The sequence below is a fragment of the Oncorhynchus nerka genome, linkage group LG17 (assembly GCF_034236695.1).
Source record: "Oncorhynchus nerka isolate Pitt River linkage group LG17, Oner_Uvic_2.0, whole genome shotgun sequence".
Taxonomy (NCBI): domain Eukaryota; kingdom Metazoa; phylum Chordata; class Actinopteri; order Salmoniformes; family Salmonidae; genus Oncorhynchus; species Oncorhynchus nerka.
In genome coordinates this window covers 14,233,781-14,258,031 of record NC_088412.1, presented here as the reverse complement: position 1 = coordinate 14,258,031, position 24,251 = coordinate 14,233,781, and the positions used below count along the sequence as shown (strand labels likewise).

The following is a 24,251-nucleotide window of genomic DNA, read 5'->3' as shown; positions in this document are numbered from 1 at the left end:
CTTAAAGAAGTTGTTACAGGTCTGTGAGAGCCAGAAATCTTGCTTGTTTGTAGGTGACCAAATACTTATTTTCCACCATAATTTGCAAATAAATTCATAAAAAATCCAACAATGTGATGTTCTGGATTTTTTTTCTCATTTTGTCTGTCATTGAAGTGTACCTATATGATGAAAATTACAGGCCTCTCATCTTTTTAAGTGGGAGAACTTGCACAATTGGTGGCTGACTAAATACTTTTTTGCCCCACTGTACCTAATACACTCAGTGTATATACTACACAGTGTACACACACAGTCTATACACACAGGCTACTCTATGCATGCTGTACACACACAAACACACCCTTTTCCCACTGAACTACCTACAGTATCTTTGATCCCTCCTTCATAAAACACTCCTTTAATATAGCTATAGATGGAGGATCTAGTAGGACATTGTGCTCTCTTCAGAGAAGCCAACCCAGTTAGTATCCTGATTCTCAACCCTTCTCCCAAAGTGAGAAGTATGGATTTATCAATGGTGGAAACTTCCTCCAGCCAATGCTTGAATCAAATCTATGATGGGGAGTATGCCAGTGCACACTCCTGGAAGAAGAGAATCGGAACAGAGAAAGGGAGACAAATGCAGCACACTCCAGGGTGAAGCTACAGATCTTGGATCAGTTTTCCCTCTCCCTCATCATAACCTTAACCATTAGTGTAGAGAATTGGCCCAAAACTGACCCAAGAACAGCGTGTAGGGGCATCTTCACTGTACAACACAGTAATGTGACCCTCTCTCATTGCCCCTGGTTGTGTAGACAGCGAGATTCTGAATAACAGATCTAGTGATGGTACACTGCAAATTCTCTTGAGTGTCGTGGCCTTAAGGTGCCTCTGTGATGTTTGTGTTGGCATCCCACTGGGGCACAAGGTTGACTCAGCCTTGTTTTCACGTCATTTCAACCCCCCAAAAACCACACTGGGGGGATCGATGTGATGACATTGAAACAACTTAAGAAGATTTATTTATTTTTCAACCAACTTTTAACAACTTCTAAACTAGACGTTGAACTGACGTCTGTGCCCAGTGGGATCGTTGTTGTCTTTAGGTGTAATTTCTGCTCTCACAACTTTGAGTGCTTTGGTGGTTTCTTTTCTGAAGCATGGTGGTTTTTGGTGTCCAAATGTTGTTGGGGCAGGTAATGTTGTTGGGTCATGTGATGTTGTTGGGTCATGTGATGATGTTGGGTGTGATGGTGATGTTGTTGGGTCAGGTGATGTTGTTGGGTCAGGTGATGTTGTTGGGTGATGGTGATGTTGTTGGGTCAGGTGATGTTGTTGGGTCATGTGATGATGTTGGGTGATGGTGATGTTGTTGGTTCATGTGACGTTATTGGTTTAGGTGATGGTGATGTTGTTGGGTCATGTGATGTTGTTGGGTCATGTGATGTTGTTGGGTTAGGTGATGTTGTTGGGTTAGGTGATGGTGATGTTGTTGGGTCATGTGATGTTGTTGGGTTAGGTGATGGTGATGTTGTTGGGTTAGGTGATGGTGATGTTGTTGGGTTAGGTGATGGTGATGTTGTTATGTGATGGTAATATTGTTGGGTTAGGTGATGGTGATGTTGTTGGGTTAGGTGATGGTGATGTTGTTGGGTTAGGTGATGGTGATGTTGTTGGGTTAGGTGATGGTAATATTGTTGGGTCATGTGATGTTGTTGGGTTAGGTGATGGTGATGTTGTTGGGTTAGGTGATGGTAATATTGTTGGGTCATGTGATGTTGTCGGGTTAGGTGATGGTGATGTTGTTGGGTTAGGTGATAGTAATATTGTTGGGTCATGTGATGTTGTTGGGTCATGTGATGTTGTTGGGTTAGGTGATGGTGATGTTGGGTTAGGTGATGGTAATATTGTTGGGTCATGTGATGTTGTTGGGTTAGGTGATGGTGATGTTGGGTTAGGTGATGGTGATGTTGTTGGGTTAGGTGATGGTGATGTTGTTGGGTTAGGTGATGGTGATGTTGTTGGGTTAGGTGATGGTGATGTTGTTGGGTTAGGTGATGGTGATGTTGTTGGGTTAGGTGATGGTGATATTGTTGGGTTAGGTGATGTTGTTGGGTTAGGTGATGGTAATATTGTTGGGTTAGGTGATGGTGATGTTGTTGGGTTAGGTGATAGTAATATTGTTGGGTCATGTGATGTTGTTGGGTTAGGTGATGGTGATGTTGTTGGGTTAGGTGATGGTAATATTGTTGGGTCATGTGATGTTGTTGGGTTAGGTGATGGTAATATTGTTGGGTCATGTGATGTTGTTGGGTTAGGTGATGGTGATGTTGTTGGGTTAGGTGATGGTGATGTTGTTGGGTCGTGATGTTGTTGGGTTAGGTGATGGTGATGTTGTTGGGTTAGGTGATGGTAATATTGTTGGGTCATGTGATGTTGTTGGGTTAGGTGATGGTGATGTTGTTGGGTCATGTGATGTTGTTGGGTTAGGTGATGGTGATGTTGTTGGGTTAGGTGATGGTGATGTTGTTGGGTTAGGTGATGGTGATGTTGTTATGTGATGGTGATGTTGTTATGTGATGGTAATATTGTTGGGTTAGGTGATGGTGATGTTGTTGGGTTAGGTGATGGTGATGTTGTTGGGTCGTGATGTTGTTGGGTTAGGTGATGGTGATGTTGTTGGGTTAGGTGATGGTGATGTTGGGTTAGGTGATGGTGATGTTGTTGGGTTAGGTCAGGGGTGTCAAAGTCAAATGGACGGAGGGCCAAATAAAAAAATCAGCTACAAGACGAGGGCCGGACTGTTCGAATGTTCATTGAAAATTTTTTAAATGACGCATATAGTCTAGTGAACCTAATTGAACCTACTGAAAACCTAACAAATATATTACAATATGATCAGATAAATAAAGCAATATTTTCTTATGGCTCTGTCAGTAATCTTTAATTTTCAACAGACACAAAAGACAAATTTCCTTTATATAAATATCCCCATAACATGAACATTAAATGAAAGAAACCGGTATTCAAGGCACCATCAGTAGACTATATTTTCTATTTTAGCAAAAGTGGGCTAAATTTACTTCAAAGAAAAAACAATAATAGCAATTTTCTATCATCCACTCAACTGAAATATTTTTAAAATATAATTGGATTGAAATACAAAAAAATAAAGTGCAAAAATCTATTAATCAAAAACAACACTTTGTTTAAGGAGAAGTAACATGCAGTGAAAACAAATATTAAATTTTAACTTTTAAACTTGAACTGAGTAAAAACTCTAAATATGTGATTGCACAGTAATGTTCACTTGTTTGAGGTTGAGGGTGATACTTGGTGGTGTCCCATCTTTTCCACAAGTTCATCAATGTTCGGGGTAAGGCTCTGAGCTGAAGAAATCCTCAGAATTGAGTGGTGTTCAGCAGTAAGTCGACTTCTGTGTGATGTTTTGTTCAGGTTCATCAAAGAAAACAGTTGTTCACACAGGTATGTGCTGCCAAACATAGACAACGTTTGAGCAGCCTGGATGCGCAGCTGGGGCATTGTGCCGGGGAGGAAACGGGCGAACTCCGCAGCACCCACTGCCGCATATTTTGCCCTCAGTGCATCATTGCATTGGAGGTCAATCAACTCCATTTGGAGGTTTGGTGGTGAGCTTTCCACGTCAACAGCAAATGGGTTACCGAGCAGTTCCAACCTGCTTTTTTGTGCTTCAAAGTCAGCAAATCGGCGTCGAAAGTCAGCAGCAAGCATACCTATTTTATCAGCCAACTGTGTGCTCGGGAACGCACTGGTAGAGAGCTTCTCTTTCATGGTCTGGCAGCTGGGAAAGTGGCTCAAATTTTCTTTCCGCATCTGCGTCTCCCACAGAGTCAGTTTGGTTTTAAATGCCTTCACTGTACTGTACATATCAGAGATGACACGATCCCGACCCTGCAGCTGCAAGTTTATTGCATTCAGATGACTCGTAATGTCACACAGAAAAGCCATTTCACACAGAAACATTTCGTCTCGGAGTTGTGTTGTGTCTTTCCCTTTGCTGTCCAAGAACAGACAAATCTCCTCACGAAGCTCGAAACATCTTTGAAGCACCTTTCCCTGGCTTAGCCATCGCACCTCTGTGTGATAAGGCAAATCACCATGCTCCGTTTCTAACTCCGTCAGAAATGCCTTGAACTGGCGGTGATTCAAACCTTTGGCTCTGATAAAGTTAACTGTGCGCGTGATGATGCTCATTACATGCTCCATTTTCAAGGCTTTACCGCACAACGCTTCCTGGTGTATGATACAATGATAAGCTGTCAGCTCACCTGTCGCGTTTTCCTCTTGCATCTTTTCCCGTATCTTCGCCACCAGTCCGCTCCTGTGTCCACACATCGCAGGTGCTCCGTCGGTTGTCAAACCCACGAGTTTTTCCCAAGGCAGCTCCATCTCATTTACACATCTTGACACCTCTTCATACAAATCATGCCCCGTAGTTGTGCCATGCATAGGACGTAAAGCCAAAAACTCCTCTGTCACGCTTAGGTTGGAGTCCACTCCGCGGATGAAAATTGGCAATGTCAGAAATGTCGGTGCTCTCATCCACAGCCAAGGAATATGCAATAAAATCTTTTCCCTTTTTCACAAGCTGCTCTTTTAGATTGATGGACAACTGGTCTACTCTCTCGGCAATGGTGTTTCTGCTCAGACTCACATTTAAAAAGAGTTGCCTTTTTTCTGGGCAAACTTCGTCACAAACTTTAATCATGCAGTTTTTGATGAAATCCCCCTCCGTAAATGGCCGGGCTGATTTAGCGATCTCTTCTGCCAAAATAAAACTGGCCTTGACAGCAGCCTGGCCTTGTGATTTGGCTTTTTTGAACAGAGCCTGTCGAGATTTGAGGCCTCGTTTTAATTCCTCTGCCTTTTGTAGCCTTTGTTCCATGTCCATATTCTTGTTTTTGTCCGCGTGTTTCGTTTCATAATGTCGTCTCAGATTATACTCTTTCAGTACCGCCACACTTTCTCCACACAGAAGACACACAGGTTTTCCAGCTACCTTCGTGAACATATACTCCGACTCCCACCTTGTTTGAAACCCCCGGTTCTCAGTATCCACCTTCCGTTTTGCCATTTTTGATGGGTATCTGAAAGTTAATTTTACTGTGATGCTGACGACTGCTGTGCCAATAAATATTGAAATGAAGCAGCCTACTGCTCGGTGCGTCACCTTTGCATTGTGGGAAATGTAGTATTGGTGCGTGTAAAAGATCTGCGGGCTGCCGGCTTGCTGCGGGCCGGTTCTAATAATAAATCAAGATCATCCCAGGGGCCGTAAAAAACCTTCTTGCGGGCCGGATGTGGCCCGCGGGCCTTGACTCTGACATATGTGGGTTAGGTGATGGTAATATTGTTGGGTCATGTGATGTTGTTGGGTTAGGTGATGGTGATGTTGTTGGGTTAGGTGATGGTAATATTGTTGGGTCATGTGATGTTGTTGGGTTAGGTGATGGTGATGTTGTTGGGTTAGGTGATAGTAATATTGTTGGGTCATGTGATGTTGTTGGGTTAGGTGATGGTGATGTTGTTGGGTTAGGTGATGGTAATATTGTTGGGTCATGTAATGTTGTTGGGTTAGGTGATGTTGGGTTAGGTGATGGTAATATTGTTGGGTCATGTGATGTTGTTGGGTTAGGTGATGGTGATGTTGTTGGGTTAGGTGATGGTGATGTTGTTGGGTCGTGATGTTGAAGGGTTAGGTGATGGTGATGTTGTTGGGTTAGGTGATGGTGATGTTGGGTTAGGTGATGGTGATGTTGTTGGGTTAGGTGATGGTAATATTGTTGGGTCATGTGATGTTGTTGGGTTAGGTGATGTTGTTGGGTTAGGTGATGGTAATATTGTTGGGTTAGGTGATGGTGATGGGTTAGGTGATGGTGATGTTGTTATGTGATGGTGATGTTGTTATGTGATGGTAATATTGTTGGGTTAGGTGATGGTGATGTTGTTGGGTTAGGTGATGGTGATGTTGTTGGGTCGTGATGTTGTTGGGTTAGGTGATGGTGATGTTGTTGGGTTAGGTGATGGTAATATTGTTGGGTCATGTGATGTTGTTGGGTTAGGTGATGGTGATGTTGTTGGGTTAGGTGATGGTAATATTGTTGGGTCATGTGATGTTGTCGGGTTAGGTGATGGTGATGTTGTTGGGTTAGGTGATAGTAATATTGTTGGGTCATGTGATGTTGTTGGGTCATGTGATGTTGTTGGGTTAGGTGATGGTGATGTTGTTGGGTTAGGTGATGGTGATGTTGTTATGTGATGGTAATATTGTTGGGTTAGGTGATGGTGATGTTGTTGGGTTAGGTGATGGTGATGTTGTTGGGTCGTGATGTTGTTGGGTTAGGTGATGGTGATGTTGTTGGGTTAGGTGATGGTGATGTTGTTGGGTTAGGTGATGGTGATGTTGTTGGGTCGTGATGTTGAAGGGTTAGGTGATTGATGTTGTTGGGTTAGGTGATGGTGATGTTGGGTTAGGTGATGGTGATGTTGGGTTAGGTGATGGTGATGTTGTTGGGTTAGGTGATGGTAATATTGTTGGGTCATGTGATGTTGTTGGGTTAGGTGATGGTGATGTTGTTGGGTTAGGTGATAGTAATATTGTTGGGTCATGTGATGTTGTTGGGTTAGGTGATGGTGATGTTGTTGGGTTAGGTGATGGTAATATTGTTGGGTCATGTAATGTTGTTGGGTTAGGTGATGTTGGGTTAGGTGATGGTAATATTGTTGGGTCATGTGATGTTGTTGGGTTAGGTGATGGTGATGTTGTTGGGTTAGGTGATGGTGATGTTGTTGGGTCGTGATGTTGAAGGGTTAGGTGATGGTGATGTTGTTGGGTTAGGTGATGGTGATGTTGGGTTAGGTGATGGTGATGTTGTTGGGTTAGGTGATGGTAATATTGTTGGGTCATGTGATGTTGTTGGGTTAGGTGATGTTGTTGGGTTAGGTGATGGTAATATTGTTGGGTTAGGTGATGGTGATGGGTTAGGTGATGGTGATGTTGTTATGTGATGGTGATGTTGTTATGTGATGGTAATATTGTTGGGTTAGGTGATGGTGATGTTGTTGGGTTAGGTGATGGTGATGTTGTTGGGTCGTGATGTTGTTGGGTTAGGTGATGGTGATGTTGTTGGGTTAGGTGATGGTAATATTGTTGGGTCATGTGATGTTGTTGGGTTAGGTGATGGTGATGTTGTTGGGTTAGGTGATGGTAATATTGTTGGGTCATGTGATGTTGTCGGGTTAGGTGATGGTGATGTTGTTGGGTTAGGTGATAGTAATATTGTTGGGTCATGTGATGTTGTTGGGTCATGTGATGTTGTTGGGTTAGGTGATGGTGATGTTGTTGGGTTAGGTGATGGTGATGTTGTTATGTGATGGTAATATTGTTGGGTTAGGTGATGGTGATGTTGTTGGGTTAGGTGATGGTGATGTTGTTGGGTCGTGATGTTGTTGGGTTAGGTGATGGTGATGTTGTTGGGTTAGGTGATGGTGATGTTGTTGGGTTAGGTGATGGTGATGTTGTTGGGTCGTGATGTTGAAGGGTTAGGTGATGGTGATGTTGTTGGGTTAGGTGATGGTGATGTTGGGTTAGGTGATGGTGATGTTGTTGGGTTAGGTGATGGTAATATTGTTGGGTCATGTGATGTTGTTGGGTTAGGTGATGGTGATGTTGTTGGGTTAGGTGATGGTAATATTGTTGGGTTAGGTGATGGTGATGGGTTAGGTGATGGTGATGTTGTTATGTGATGGTGATGTTATGTGATGGTAATATTGTTGGGTTAGGTGATGGTGATGTTGTTGGGTTAGGTGATGGTGATGTTGTTGGGTCGTGATGTTGTTGGGTTAGGTGATGGTGATGTTGTTGGGTTAGGTGATGGTGATGTTGTTGGGTTAGGTGATGGTAATATTGTTGGGTCATGTGATGTTGTTGGGTTAGGTGATGGTGATGTTGTTGGGTTAGGTGATGGTAATATTGTTGGGTCATGTGATGTTGTCGGGTTAGGTGATGGTGATGTTGTTGGGTTAGGTGATAGTAATATTGTTGGGTCATGTGATGTTGTTGGGTTAGGTGATGGTGATGTTGTTGGGTTAGGTGATGGTGATGTTGTTGGGTTAGGTGATGGTAATATTGTTATGTGATGGTGGTGATGTTATGTGATGGTAATATTGTTGGGTTAGGTGATGGTGATGTTGTTGGGTTAGGTGATGGTGATGTTGTTGGGTCGTGATGTTGTTGGGTTAGGTGATGGTGATGTTGTTGGGTTAGGTGATGGTGATGTTGTTGGGTTAGGTGATGGTGATGTTGTTGGGTTAGGTGATGGTAATATTGTTGGGTCATGTGATGTTGTTGGGTTAGGTGATGGTGATGTTGTTGGGTTAGGTGATGGTAATATTGTTGGGTCATGTGATGTTGTTGGGTTAGGTGATGGTGATGTTGTTGGGTTAGGTGATAGTAATATTGTTGGGTCATGTGATGTTGTTGGGTTAGGTGATGGTGATGTTGTTGGGTCATGTGAGGTTGTTGGGTTAGGTGATGGTAATATTGTTGGGTCATGTGATGTTGTTGGGTTAGGTGATGGTAATATTGTTGGGTCATGTGATGTTGTTGGATTAGGTGATGGTGATGTTGTTGGGTTAGGTGATGGTGATGTTGTTGGGTTAGGTGATGGTAATATTGTTGGGTCATGTGATGTTGTTGGGTTAGGTGATGGTGATGTTGTTGGGTTAGGTGATGGTAATATTGTTGGGTCATGTGATGTTGTTGGGTTAGGTGATGGTGATGTTGTTGGGTTAGGTGATAGTAATATTGTTGGGTCATGTGATGTTGTTGGGTTAGGTGATGGTAATATTGTTGGGTCATGTGATGTTGTTGGGTTAGGTGATGGTAATATTGTTGGGTCATGTGAGGTTGTTGGGTTAGGTGATGGTAATATTGTTGGGTCATGTGATGTTGTTGGGTTAGGTGATGGTAATATTGTTGGGTCATGTGATGTTGTTGGGTTAGGTGATGGTGATATTGTTGGGTCATGGTTAGAATGTAAAAAGGTTGTGGCTTATTGTTTCCACACAAACAAGCACTGCTTACTTAGGCTTTTTGGAAAGAGGGTGGAACTTTCGATTGAAGACATTACCGTCTGTATTTTCAATGTCATGAACATGTTTTTCCTCCCCCTTTTAGCCAAAGCTCAGCTGAGCACTGACTGACCATTGACACAGACGCCAAGACACCGACAGGACATCTGTGAATGAAAATAGTTGATGGGCAAAGGATCTAATACTAATCATTTTCAGCAATTAATGCCAGAGTGATGTTTTATAATACTTTTTATTGGAGTTATTCGAAACTCAACAAGAGCATTGAAACTGTGCGTGTACCTAATGTTAAGTTTGAATTGGAGTTGTGTTTTGCACTTTAATGTTGTGTGTAATTGTTAACACTAATAGTTTTTGCAACAGAATCATTAGCTGTGTTTTTGAAGTGTGGTCTATATTTCTAAAAAAAAGTTCTAAGCAATGTTTTATAGGTCGTTGAGATGGAAATGTAATTATGACATGAATGATATATTTATTTTATTTTGACTAATGAAAGACAATCTTGCACCAAATTACAACCTTTGTAGCTCCGCACTGCCATGTAACGCTTTTGCCAATCAACTGTATTGTATTATGTGTCATTTAAAAGGGAAATAAACCATAATGATGTTTTCTGGAAATAAAGGTTTAAACAAAACATGTTGCCTCATGTCCAGTTCTCTCTCAATATTTAATCATGAACACACTCGTATACGGTCAATGTGTCATAAATCAACTCACTTAAAACATTAAATGACGATTCAAACACGAGCATGTTTATTTTGGGCTCAATTCCAGCCATAGTGCTGAAAATCGGCTTTATAGCGCGATTGACAATTAACTCTTAACATTTCCCCAAAAAATGTAATGACAAGACATGGAAAATTACAACATTGTCTCACTAATGCATTTCCACAAAATACACATGCGCAGCAGATTTGGCAACAAAAAAGCACATTATCCATACAGGTTGTTGCATGGAACCTTTTAGCCTGGTATATTTACTTCACACAAAGTGGCCATCAATTCAAAACACACATAACTGACATTGCTGGACTGCACACCAGATCTGAATGCAGTTTGAGTTCTCATCAGAACTGAAAATTAGATCCCGGTCCGACCCAAGCCCGTAAAGCTTGAAGCCCGAGCCCAGGCCTGACATCACAGAAATTAAATGAGCCCAAAACAAAAAAAAAGCCAGATTTCTAGAAAAATAAGTATAATGATTTAAATAGGTTTTGAGAACGAGGCGGGTGGCAGCACAGTGAGACGAGGAAATAGCCATTGGAAATAGAAAAGGCGCAGAGAGAAACTCACCTTAGTTATGATCAACTGAATGATTAAAATATAGGCTAATGCAATTGAAGGCATGTATCAAATTCTTGCTTATACTGTATATCCCTAAATCATGTGCAACCGTTATACAAATGTAAAGCAATAGTCCTGTGTGGTCACCTACATTATCATTTCAGCACCGTTTTGATTGGGACAGAGCCTTTGCACTGCTTTGAGACAAGCATGGGGGACTTGTCTAGATATATCAATCAGTCAGATTTTTGTTTTCACAGAATCAGTTTGGATATTTGGTAACTAGGCTGAGGGAAATGTTAGGTAAATTGATCATCTTTATTCTAGTTTGCTTATATATTAGCTGATCAGAAAATGTGTCTAGCATGTATATAAGTGGATTTTGACCTTCACTCACGTGAGTATTCTGTCCTACTCCTGAACAGAAGCCTCTGACTTGTCACTGAATCTCCATCTGTATATTTGGTTAATTGATCTCTGGCCGGACAGGTGGAAGTGGTAGCTCATTTATTAGTTTGCTCATATTTCACTGATCAGAAACATGTAGCATGCAATGTAGCCTAAACCAAGTGTATTAGTTATCTATTGACTCACGCAGTAGCCGTAGGAAAATAGCCTAGGCTCTATATATCACAATCCCACTGAAACCCAACATCCTGACTCCCCATTTAATTGTAATGGTCGCATTAGCATGGAAAGAAGTTAGCAGGGGCTAACAGACAAATCACAAATCTACAGCCATCAACATAGTGTTGTCCTGCCCATCTAATGTGCTTCCTTGTCTATCATCAGAATAAACTCAAATGAACTGGGATTGCTGGCTGGACAGTCCTGTCTTTAAAAGCTCTTCTACATATCACTAACGCTTCTGCGCTGTCTCGTATTGCTGCCCATCTGAGAGCTTCAGTAGATATGGATTTTTTATTTTAACAATATCCTCTCATCTCTTATTCATGCACTGATCTGCATAGGCTAATTATCAACTCAATATTGCCAAATAGGATATTATGTCATTCGTTGGAGGTTTTCTAGCAAGCTTAGTATCTTTGGTCATTTGACTGCCGTTGCAGTTATGCTACAGCCTACTCGGGGTTCACACTCTGTTGAGATATCCTACTGCTGAAATGCACTGAACGGCCTGTTTACTCTATCATTACTAAATATCAGTTTCACATAGTGGCCCAGACAAGCCGGCAATGTAGCGCAGGGAGAACCCTGGTATAATGATTATATTTTTAAATGCTTTGAAATAGCCACCTTGGTAGATTTGAGAAAATATTCATCCCTACTGTGTGGTACACTTCAGTTTATTGATATTCACTTTGTAGTTTAAGTACATTTTATAACTCATGAGCTTCGTCTCAGAACCATTTATAACATGTCGGTAGTCCCTCTTTCAGTCAGGAATTCCTAACAAAAATGGACAAGGAAACACGGGAAATCTGTCTCAATGATTGTTACCTCCAGTAGTGCACTACTGGTTTGCTGCTCAGCATTGAAACATAAAAGCCATCTTAAACCACGAAGTTACCATGTATCAACTTGGGAGTACTGCAGAGACACAAAAGAACGACTTATGTACAAATCTGTGGTTTAACTTTAGAAAAAAAGTGACTGTTTTTCTCCCAGTCTTAGGATGACTTCACAAAGGCCATTTTGAAGGTGTGTTTCTTGTCCTCTTTCTTGTCTTTCGTGCTGTCCTCTGGGTTTGGTGAGGAGGGTTTGTCTGGTGAGCCCTGGGGTTCTGAGGGGCTGTCTGGGGCATTGGGACTGGCTGGTTGCTCTGCCTTGCTTTGGCCCTCTACGGGTGAAGGTGGGGCTGGGTCCGGCTGTGGAACGAACAGAAGTGTCACAAAATGAAGATCTGGAGACTGGGGTGACATTTTGGCTGTATAAATTATGCCTCTAATTTGAGCCAATCGGACGTTGTGGCGCTTCCATGTGCTGTGCTGTCATTAATCTTACATAGCCATACAAACATACAGGTCTAATGAGAAGCACCATCAGTAACTCAAATCTTAAAATGTATCAATCAATCATGTCATGTAACAGGCCAGGGTTGTGTTCATTGCAACAGAAAACATTTTTATTAGACCAATTCAGATAGGAACTAAACAAGAAAACTCTCCAAAGCCTGGAAGGTACTAATGAACACAACCCAGCTAAATAGAATGAAAGCGTACCCAAACCTGCTTCAGCCATTCAACCCCATAGATAATAGAACAGCAGATTGATTGGCTGATGTCATAGAAGCCCTATTCATCAGAATGGAACAATTTGTCAGCCATCTTTGCTAGGATCGATGTTCAACTTAGCCCACCCAATCTACCTACCTCATCCCCACATTGTTTTTATTTACTTTTCTGCTCTTTTGCACACCAGTATCTCTACTTGCACATCATCATCGGCTAAATTGTAATTACTTCGCTACTATGGCCTATTTATTGCCTTACCTCCCCAAGCCATTTGCACACACTGTATATAGACTTTTCAATGTGTTGACTGTACGCTTGTTTATTCAATGTGTCGCACTGCTTTGCTTTATCTTGGCCAGGTCACAGTTGTAAATGAGAACTTGCTCTCAACTAGCTTACCTGGTTAAATAAAGGTGAAATAAAAATAAAAATGTGTCCGTCCGTGATCTCTCACCTCGCTAAAGCCCAGTCCGACGTGTCTCCTGTTCCTGCCTGACAGCTTCCCGTCCAGCCCCTGCTGGTACTGCAACTCCAGCTCAGAGTTCATCCTCCGGTCCTCCGCCCCTGCAGAGGACAAACTAGTGAAACACCAATCATACCAAATACAGTGCTATCTGGTCCCAGATAGTACTGCATTGATATGGGAAAAGGTTAGATTAGATGAGATGGATACATCTGTGAGTAAAGCATTTGAAAGGGGTGTAGAATAGGGTTGCCAAGATACCAGTACCTTGACAAGCCTTTTTCTATAATTCAAGAGGGTTACTCACCGCTGCGGACATGGGATGTTGATTTGTGATCTCCAATGACTAGACGTCCAGTGTGTTCTTTCTGCAGGACCAAATACAGTAGACATAATTCTGTAATACAAGTTCTGTTCCTCCTTTGACGATGCTATATGGATTATAAAGTGTAGCCTAAGATAAAATGTTGGCTCAATCTAATACTGGAATAGAGGTAACCGTCAAGTTGAATTAACAGTTAACTGCGTTACAGTAATAATAGTCCAATACCAGACTGGCACACTTGATTCAACTAATCAGGGGCTTGGTGATTTGTTGACTTAGCTACATTTGAAATCAGGTGTTCCAGTAAGGGCCACAAATATGTGAAACGTCTAGTGGTCCCTGATGAGAGGGTTGGGAAAAATAGTCCACATAGAATATGACCAAACAAACCTTCCCTGCGCCCATCAACCTCAAAAACTTCTGCTTCCTCTCGTTGTCCCCCAGATCTGCAGCTGCCCATGGAGTAGGTCCATCCTGCAAGAACAACACAGAATTGTTTACAGTACACAGGGAATGGGGTCCCAACAGAACGTAGCCTAGGCCTTTTATTGCACCTTCGGCTCGAAGATTACACACTTCCCCCCCAATTGGATTAGCTAAAGTCACACATCTTAATATAACGCTAACTAGCCACGTCATATGCCTAGTAGTAACAGCCTCGAGTTCATTTCTATCAAAAATAAATGTTTATGAAATTGACTTGCTGACTATCTTTCTGGCAAGCTTCATCATGATGTATCAAACTGGCCACCTTAAGGTGAATAAGTTAGCTAAAAAATAACACTTGTGATTTGTTGACCAGCGTTAAATAGTTAACTGTTTTACTCTATGGCTTTGTTGATCTAGGACGCATTATGTTACAGGCTGCATATCTAGTTAGGATGCAAGTTGACTGCATACTTCTTTGCTAAAGCAAACCAGATACGGGCCTTGCTAGCCGGTTAGCTGAACTGCAAGGCCTGTCCCGTTCAATGCATGTAACTATAGTTAACATACTTCATTCGGAGAACCAGGTCTTTTCGTCCCGTGTCGATTCCCTTCAGAACTCATTTTCTTCGTAAAAACTTTGTTTTAGCTAGCTAAATCAAAAATATTGACATAGCAGTAGCTGGCTAGCTATGCCACCATCAACAAACAGTTGCAGTTGTGAACCCAAACGGAAATTAGCGATTCCAACTTCCGGTTGCGTTTTTTTTTCTTTAAAATGTTATGGCAGACTACACCTATTGGTATATTGCCGCCACCTACTGTACGGGGTCTTGAAACCAAACAAAAATAATATATTCAAATGTAGGAAGGGGGATAATTTAAAAAAATTATCTAGCAACCATCCCACTCCTTCAGTTACATTCAAATTGCATTCCTGCAGGTGCCTGTGAGGATGGAACATTCAGCGACAGTAACACTCACAATGCCTATTTTCTTAGATTTCCTGTTTGTGCTGTGCAGTTGATAACCAAACCAATAAACGCTACAACGTCCACCTTCTTAACATACAAGTCAGGATCCCTCTGTTGACAAGGAACATCTCCTCACTGATCCGCCACTAAATTTCAGTGGGTGCGAGACACTGTGGCTTGTAAAATTTGGTGGAGGATCGGTGATGATCTGGGGGTGCTTCAGCAAGGCTGGAATCGGGCAGATTTGTCTTTGAAGGACACATGAATCAAGCCATACACACATACAAGGTTGTCCTGGAAGAAAACGTGCTTCCTTCTGCTCTGACAATGTTCTCCAACTCTGAGGATTGGTTTCTCCAGCAGGACAATGCTCCATGCCACACAGCCAGGTCAATCAAGGTGTTGATGGAGGACCAACAGATCAAGACCCTGTCATGGCCAGCCCAATCTCCAGACCAGAACCCCATTGAAACCTCGAATGTGATCAAGAGGAAGATGGATGGTCACTAGCCATCAAACCAAGCCGAGCTGCTTGAATTCTTGCACCAGGAGTGGTATAAAGCCATCCTACATCAATGTGAAAGACTGGTGGAGAGCATACCAAGGCACATAAAAGCTGTGATTAAAAATCAGGGTTATTCCACCAAATACTGATTTCTGATCTCATCCTAAGTTAAAACATTAGTATTGTGTTGTTTAAAAATTCATATGACCTTTCTTTGCATTATTCGAGGTCTGACAACACTGCATCCTTTTACTTATTTAGGCCAGTTGTCATTTTCTGCAAATAAATGCTCTAAATGACAATATTTCTATTTGGAATTTGGGAGAAATGTTGTCAGTAGTATATAGAATAAAACAGAAATGTTAATTTTACCCAAACACATACCTATAAATAGTAAAACCAGAGAAACTGATCATTTTGCAGTGGTCTCTTCATTTTTTTCAAGAGCTGTGATATATAAATAATATAGTATTCTACTGTTTTAGTCAATGCCACGCCTACATTGCTTGTCCTAATATTTATATATTTCTTAATTCCATTATTTGACTTTTAGATGTGTGTTGTTGTGAATGCTTAGATATTACAGCACTTTTGGAGCTAGGAACACAAGCATTTCTCCACACCTGCAATAACATCTGTTAAATATGTGTATATGACCAATAACATTTGATTTGAGGACTTTTTTCCTCACTCCCTCAAAAGCTGCTGACAATGTGTTCATCCTGTTCCTTCTTCAGGTGGGGAGGGGGGGGCGCTCACAGCAGTTCAGTGTGCCTCCCAGTGACCCACTGGTGTTCATTGGTGATGAGGTGACCTGTGGTGATCCACTTTTCTTTTAGCACCTGGACACTTCAACCAGCAGTGGTGGCACAGTACCACAAGTGGTGAGTTAATGCCCTCACCCATGGCAGTACCTGAGACACAGGGAGTAAACGAGACCCCGGAGTCACTGACTTGAATCATCATAATCATATAGCTCTGATTTGACTATAAAATATATGAAAGTACCTCTGGCTTCCCGATGGCCACCAGCTGTTTCCTCATACCTTTGGCAATGTGCCACAGGTCATACTCATGACAGATATGAGCCCCTCAAGTGCACCCTCACACTTGGATGCCTGTCAGTGGCCAAGGTTTCAATACTTTATCCATGGGCCTGTTAGTAATGATTTTATTATTATTATCCTAAAAAAAAGGTACCTACGTCCTCTTCATACATCCACCAAAAACACACTTCCAACCCTCAGGCTAGCTAAAAAAATATATAGGTTAGGCTATAGCTTACCTCAATGTGTTGCAGGCATCTCTCTAATCTATTCTTCACCTTGGTAACATGCACAGTCTCATGGGGGAGGATCAGGTGGGAAGCAGAGTGGCCTGGAGAAATCACACCATGCATCTCCAGATACGATCAGTGGACTAGCCAGAATGGCCTACATGTGGTGGGTCCACATGTGGTTAACCTCTCGCACAATGTAGATGCGCTGTTGGTTTGCAAACTGACGCAGCGACATGGGCACCAGGCTGAGGTGACATGTTTCCACAAATGTGGAGTGGGAGCCACCAGTAAGGAAGACAGACTGCCGATGGCACTACCTGCAAACAACTTTCCCTACTCTGGTCTGGGACTCCCACTTCCTCCTGTGGCCCACAACACTGTCTCCATGGTGATGGCAACACCATTTATTTTCAGGGATGAACTGATGACACCAGCTCGACATCCTGGCTCATGGCAGACATTGAACAACTCCTTCAGCTTGCTATCAAAGACTATGTATTTCTGATCTTGTACACACTCTTCGATTGTATCTCTTGGTTCGCACTGTGATGATTGTGTGTCTGAGCTCTCAGGTTCATACATCGACTCCTGGTCTTCAGTCATCTCACTCTGTCAGCTCTGTGGCCAACAGGGGCAGGACTTGGTTGTATACTGATGGTGGTGAGAGCAATCTAGCTGGGCCTCGAGTTCTTTAGTTATGGTCCCGGTGGAGCTCTTTTCCACTGCAGCACAGGAACAATCTGGCAACCAAGGGTTTGTTTGGCATGATGTACTAACTGTTCTTTTCTGTTGGTGTAAAACTATTAAGGCATCTTAAGCTTTAGTTATATTCAAGAGTCACTGCATATACTGTATATTGTCAATTTTATATACTGAAAATGGCATCAGGGATGACAGATTGTGTCTTGAAATAAACAAACAATAGCCTTAGAAATAACATGGATTTGCATGTACCTCCTCTTGCACAATCTCCATTATGAAAACCTTTTCATGGATGACAATAATCATCCTGAAAACAAACAGATGTTTTATTAAGATTAGGACAACTGAACTCAAATATATCAGTTGGCGTTAACAAGCCACCAGTCATGTGTGCTGTCAACACACACACACAGCAAATACAGGAAAATGTATTTTTCAGCGAACATTAGCTATGTCAACTTCAGTTGCGCCACTCAGAGTAACAACAAAGTTATCCAGGGTCTAACCGTAGCCTAGTCAACAACAATCATGACTAGTGGTCAGTTAACGTTACCAGGCTCCATTGACTCACGTCGCCTCAGTCCGACGTTTGGCTTGACTCCGAAGTCAGCGATGTTGATGATGGTCGGTCGGTAACCCCTACTGTACACCATAACCCTCGAAATTTAAGCTGGAGGGGCAAGTAGAGGGCTTCGACGTAGGTTTAGGACTCCTTTACATTCTGAAACTCCCGGTTGCCGCATCGAACGTGCCCTTCGTAGCAAAGTCCTTCTCGGCGAAGTGCTGCCTGCAGACCTTGCTAGCTCGAGCTGGCACGTCCTTCCTTTCTTTAGGACATGGAGCCACGTGTTCAAAAGGTCCTTGGACAGCCGATGGTACCTACCCGATATTTTTTTATTTATTGGAGCCAATTCGTACAGCCTGGCGCTATACAGTGTCTGAATTACTAATTGTTGTTGTCATCATGTCCTTGTACTCTTCGATTCACTCTCCGCGCGAAAATTCAATACCAGACAATTTACTGATTCCTGCCAGTGACGCACTGGCGTCAGTCGTTACTTGGCAATTAAAAATGGCGCCGACCATAGCTCAAATTAACCTCGAAGATCAAAATACTAAATACAGAGATGTTTTTATGTTAAATTATTGCAAGATATTAGTTGATTGATTACATATCTTTGCTTATATTTACTTCCTAAAGTGTTTCCATTGCCCTTTTTAACTGTTTGATCATAATATCGTAATTCGAATAACATTTTATTTACATAGAACATTTTACAAAAGTAAATACCTTAAACCTAAAACATGAGTGATCTAGAATTTATTTGCTTTCCTAACAGTGATGTCCATATCCTGCATTTGTATTACCAACTCCTGCCAGATCTTTGTTACATTTTCTTCTTTTTGTTTTCATTCTGTTTTGTTTATTTGTGGAGGGCAAGTATATGACTATCCAGGTTCACTTTGTGTCTGAAGCTTATCCCGCAGTGAGCACAGTTAAATGTCTCTCCTATGTGAGTCGATGTATGCTTTTTAAGGCTATATTTCTGTCTGAAGCTTTTCCCGCAGTCCCCACAGGTAAAAGGTGTCTCTCCTGTGTGAGTCAGTAAATGAACAGTTAGGTTTCCCTTATGGTTGAAGCTTTTCCCGCAGACACCACAGCTAAATGGTTTTTCTCCTGTGTGAGTCCGTATATGCCTGTTAAGGGTAGCCTTCTGTCTGAAGCTTTTCCCGCAATCACCACAGACAAAAGGTTTCTCTCCTGTGTGAGTCCGTATATGCATGTTAAGGGTATCCTTGCGACTGAAGCTTTTCCTGCAGTTATTACAGCTAAATGATTTTTCTCCTGTGGAGGTCTGCATATGCCTGTTCAGGCTCTCCTTGCAATTTAATATTTTCCCACAGTCATGTGTTTTAGATGTGGTGCTGGGTTTCCTCAATGGTGGGTTGGGATCCAATGGTGGGCTTATGTCAAATCCTACTAGATCACTGCTTGCAGCTGAGCTGTGGCTGGAGACATTGTCTTGATTATCTCGAGGGTCATAAGGATTGTCGAGGTGGGTCACTGTGCCAAAAGGTTTGAGATCCAATTTTTTAGAGTCACTCTCTCTGTTCTCCACAGTCGTGGTTTGGGAAAGAGTCAAGGACTGAAGTAGGTCGTCCTGATCACAATCACTTTTCACACAGGAAGGAGTGAACATGAACTCTACAATGTCAGGCTCCAGCCCTTGAAGCTGCCCTGCCACCTGAGTGGTCCCGACTTCCGCATTTTCCTCTTTAATCTGCATGGGCTCGGTGTCATCCGTCCCCAGACTGGAGTTCCATTCCTCCTGGTCACATTGCTGCTGCACAGGGTTAACCTCCTCCTCAGAGACGGTAAGCGAGAACTGGAGGGAGTCTAATCTACATCGTTTCATCTCCGGTCTGATCCGCAGCAGTCTGCGTAGCCGGTCATTCTCCACTTTAGATCGGGAAATCTCCTCCTGGTACTCCGCTACCACTTTCTCTACTGCCCCCATAATCTCTACGGTAGCCACTGTTAAACGCGTATTAACAAACACACTCAAAGACTGTAATTTTGCCATTTTCAGTGGACTGAGACTTAGGTATTCCGTTAACTGCGTCTAAAATCCACGTAAGGAGCGAGCATATTGCAAATTCAAAACAAACCTTCCTCCAATTTTACTTCCGTGTTGTCTTGTTCTTTAGTGTTTGTCAGCGGGTAGCTAGCCTGAAACTGACAACAGCGCCGCTAGCTGGTATAGAGTTCTGATATGGGATAGATACACTACATGTCCAAAAGTAAATGAACACCTGCTCGTCGAACATCTCATTCCAAAATCATTTGTTTGGGATTTGCCTCCTGATCTTTTTAGCAGCACATTCACCACTCTGTCAAACGTCTAACTCCACCCTGTCCACCCTCTCGCAGCACAGGCCAAGGGCCTGAGACATGCAATGAACTACCCCAGCGCATGGTTGGCTCTGATGAATGTGTTTGCCCGATGCAAAAGGCCATTTTTAAACCATCTCGCGACCACTGCCTTGACTATAGACTTCCCCCAAACAAACAAAAACTGACTCTCTGAGAATGAGTGCACAACTGGTAAATAGTCACTTATAGGCTACAGATGTCAGTCAGGTGGTTATAGCTTCTATTGCAGTAATGTCAAAGGGCTATGGCTAGTATTACTTAACCAGCCAGAAGGATGAACCTAATGTTAAAAGGTGCCTACCTCAACAGGATAAAAAAATACACTACTATAATAGCTTTGCTTTACAGAGAGTAGGCTACTGAGAAAGACAGTGATGTGGCGCTCAGTGATGAGACTGAGGCAGGCTTCAATGCATGCAGGAGGAAGCGACTATTTTTTTTAAACTATTGTTTTATTGAGGTCCGGAACAAACACTGGTTGTGGCCCTGACTGATATGAATAGTATATAGTGTACAATTGAATCTCTCATGACCTGAACGTTATATCTGTATTATTTTCTGTAAATGTCATTGCTAATGCTTAATTATGTGTTTGCAAACAAAATTTCCCTGTGGGTATAAGTCATTATCTTACCTATACATTTTTGGGAAAAATGGCTCCTCCCTGTGTGTTATTAATTGCTGATAGTTGCTGTTTTCTTCTCCAAGATAAGGTATCCTTACAGGAAAACAACCACTTGCTTTAAAGCTTCTGAAGGACTTCTTCAGATAGTTTGAAAGTACATTCAGTATACAGTTCATGCATTTTCAACAGACCAACCACCATTCACATGTTAATTCCAGTAAGAGTGTGAGCGTTTACAAATGTCTTCCTGAGAGCGCAGCCCTCTACCCCTTTTCAGAATTCCCATTCACTGGGGTATCCAACATTCCTCTAAGGAGGCTAAGAATTTTGGTCATTGTTTACTGTGTTTTAGTTCAGCCGTTGATGAGTATCCTCACATGATACATTGAGTATTAGATTGAGACACATCGCTGCACATTGAGTAGAAGACAGAAGCAATGTATCAGATCTGATGAGTCCGTGGAAAAGAGCAGACACTCTGAACTATCCCTCTAAGATCCTAGGACCGACTAATGCTAATACTGCTAATAATATTACTGTTCAGTCAGTCTACAGCATGGTTTCCACAAAACTTAACAGAACCGCATGTTCTCTCTCCGTCTCACTCCTTCTCAACATGAAAATGGTAGAAGAGGAGCAAGGCATGTTTGATCCGTCTGCCTGTTTTTGTCTGGCACATCGTTGCCGGGGAAACGTACATTTTTTTGGACCCTTGTCATTCTTTTTCTATTTTCTCTGGCAATGAACAGCTCTTTGTAGTGTCATCATGAAACTTTCATCCCTACCCCCAGGAACAAAGGTTGCATTAGACTACCTGTTAAGTTCACTTAGCCCTTTCACACTACCCATTGGACTGTTGAGACTTAGAGAACGCTTCTGACAGCTGTCCTATGCCTTGTTAAGTCATTTATTGATCTGTAATATTTTGTATAGCTTTATTAGAGCTTTATTCCCTGTGTCATACTATTTTCTGTCCCCCCCTCCACAGTGAGTTTTGGGGGGTTGGTGCACAACACATTTCAGTGGTGTGACAGCTGTCTTCCTGAGCTCTCAGATGACTCTGGGCCTCATGGCAATAGAAATATATGTGTTTATGTGCCACAGCATCTACTACCTGAGCATAATAATTTCCAGGCATCTGCAGCTTGCCTTGGGGCTAAGCTGGGTTTTGAGTGTCAGTGTTGGTAGTGATCAACCTGGGACAAGGTTCTGTTAACAAAGCCACTGCAGGACTATTCTTGAACCTCGAATTGTGGAAGGGTCTATTTGTTTTATTCCAGAGCAAAATGTACTGTTCTTCGGCCCACCCAGCCTCATCTTGACTCTTTCAGTCATCAGCATCCGCTCCTGTTATGGACGCGTGTACAAGAAAGCACACAGAGCTGCTGTGGTAAGCCAATGTAACATCTGCCGTGCCTGTAGCACTGTAGCCTTTTACCTCTGCATGTTTCTACTACAGCTGCTGTGGTAAGCCAAGGTAACATCTGCCGTGCCTGTAGCACTGTAGCCTTTTACCTCTGCATGTTTCTACTACAGCTGCTGTGGTAAGCCAAGGTAACATCTGCCGTGCCTGTAGCACTGTAGCCTTTTACCTCTGCATGTTTCTACTACAGCTGCTGTGGTAAGCCAAGGTAACATCTGCCGTGCCTGTAGCACTGTAGCCTTTTACCTCTGCATGTTTCTACTACAGCTGCTGTGGTAAGCCAAGGTAACATCTGCCGTGCCTGTAGCACTGTAGCCTTTTACCTCTGCATGTTTCTACTACAGCTGCTGTGGTAAGCCAAGGTAACATCTGCCGTGCCTGTAGCACTGTAGCCTTTTACCTCTGCATGTTTCAACTACAGCTGCTGTGGTAAGCCAAGGTAACATCTGCCGTGCCTGTAGCACTGTAGCCTTTTACCTCTGCATGTTTCTACTACAGCTGCTGTGGTAAGCCAAGGTAACATCTGCCGTGCCTGTAGCACTGTAGCCTTTTACCTCTGCATGTTTCTACTACAGCTGCTGTGGTAAGCCAAGGTAACATCTGCCGTGCCTGTAGCACTGTAGCCTTTTACCTCTGCATGTTTCTACTACAGCTGCTGCCATTCATATACCGTCTAACCTCGACACTACTAAATAAATAAAAAACTAATCAAATCAAGTTGTATTAGTCACATGCGCTGAATACAACAGCTGTAGACCTTACAGTGAAATGCTTACCTACGAGCCCCTAACCAACAATGCAGTTAAAAAAATGAATAAGAAATAAAAGTAACAAGTAATTGAAGAGCAGCAGTAAAATAACAATAGCGAGACTATATACAGGGGGGTACCGGTACAGAGTCAATGTGCGGGTGCACTGGTTCATCGAGGTAATTGAGGTAATATGTACAGTTGAATTCGGAAGTTTACATAGACTTAGGTTGGAGTCATTAAAACTCGTTTTTCAACCACTCCACAAATTTCTTGTTAACAAACTATAGTTTTGGCAAGTTGGTTAGGACATCTACTTTGTGCACAAGTAATATTTCCAACAATTGTTTACAGACAGATTATTTCACAGATTATAATTCACTGTATCACAATTCCAGTGGGTCAGAAGTTTACATACACTAAGTTGACTGTGCCTTTAAACAGCTTGGAAAATTCCAGAAAATTATGTCATGGCTTCAGAAGCTTCAGATAGGATAATTGACATCACTGAATCAATTGGAGGTGTATCAAAAATCATGTAAACACCTTCAAGACTTCGGTTAGTATGCATGCATCGTGTAGTTACGTCTTGTGCGTGTGCCTCAGGTGATGAAGAAACAAATTTTGAGAGCCACACTCAGACCTGCGATTTGAAGTTTGTTTAATAATACTTTCCTGTGGATATGTTGTTGTTTTTCTTCGAAAATGTCCAATGACATAAGGACAATCAGTGGACAATAGGGTCATATTTTTCACACGGTGGCAAAATATTTTCTTAAGTGAAACGGAGGGCCCTACCTGAATGTGTCCAATAGAAACCCTTGTGTACTGTTTGGACTAATGATTACAGCCCAGGTAGAGTAAGTTCGAATAAAGTTTATTCAACATTCTGACTTGTAATGGGACTGTTTGAATTTGACCCATTGAGGCTATGCCTATAGGCCTTACCACCCTACAGCCCAACGAAAATGCTCTACATACTACATATTCTCATTTTGAAACATCGGCCAAAAGTTTGCTTGCTACTGGGCAGTGGTCATAGGGCCCTGTGTTTTGGCTAACCGTGTCACATGACCTGGATTTGAACCATTAACCATTATTGTAGGCCAAAAAATCAAGCAATTGCCTGAGGATGTTGCTGGACCATCTGACATAAAAAGAAAAGCAGACAGGCTGATGAAAGAGCTTTAAATAAAGGTTCAAATCCAGGTCATGTGACATGATTAACCAAAACGCAGGGCCC

General features: G+C 42.3%; 2 protein-coding genes across 3 annotated transcripts in view; one reads left to right on the top strand and one right to left on the bottom strand.

Annotated features, from left to right (window-relative positions):
• Positions 1-9,757, top strand: part of LOC115144711 (pleckstrin homology domain-containing family A member 7-like) — a 233,213-nt gene extending 223,456 nt beyond the window's left edge. Inside the window, 1 exon segment of the mRNA XM_065002989.1 lies at positions 9,206-9,757. Coding sequence (XP_064859061.1) covers positions 9,206-9,231 — 26 coding nt within the window. The 3' untranslated portion in view covers positions 9,232-9,757.
• Positions 9,758-11,698: 1,941 nt separating this feature from the next.
• Positions 11,699-19,967, bottom strand: LOC115144742 (small acidic protein-like). 2 transcript variants are annotated; one of them, XM_029685785.2, is made up of 5 exons: positions 14,387-14,569; positions 13,781-13,864; positions 13,373-13,433; positions 13,057-13,166; positions 11,699-12,236 (listed from the first exon to the last, which is right to left on the bottom strand). In XM_029685785.2, the coding sequence occupies exons 1-5, from the start codon at positions 14,438-14,440 to the stop codon at positions 12,039-12,041; spliced, it is 507 nt and encodes a 168-aa protein (XP_029541645.1). In that variant the 5' UTR covers positions 14,441-14,569; the 3' UTR covers positions 11,699-12,038. The 2 variants fall into 2 exon arrangements, 1 of the variants encoding a protein (XP_029541645.1); XR_010459407.1 differs by lacking the exons at positions 11,699-12,236; positions 13,057-13,166; positions 13,373-13,433; positions 14,387-14,569 and adding an exon at positions 17,848-19,967.
• Positions 19,968-24,251: the final 4,284 nt, after the last annotated feature.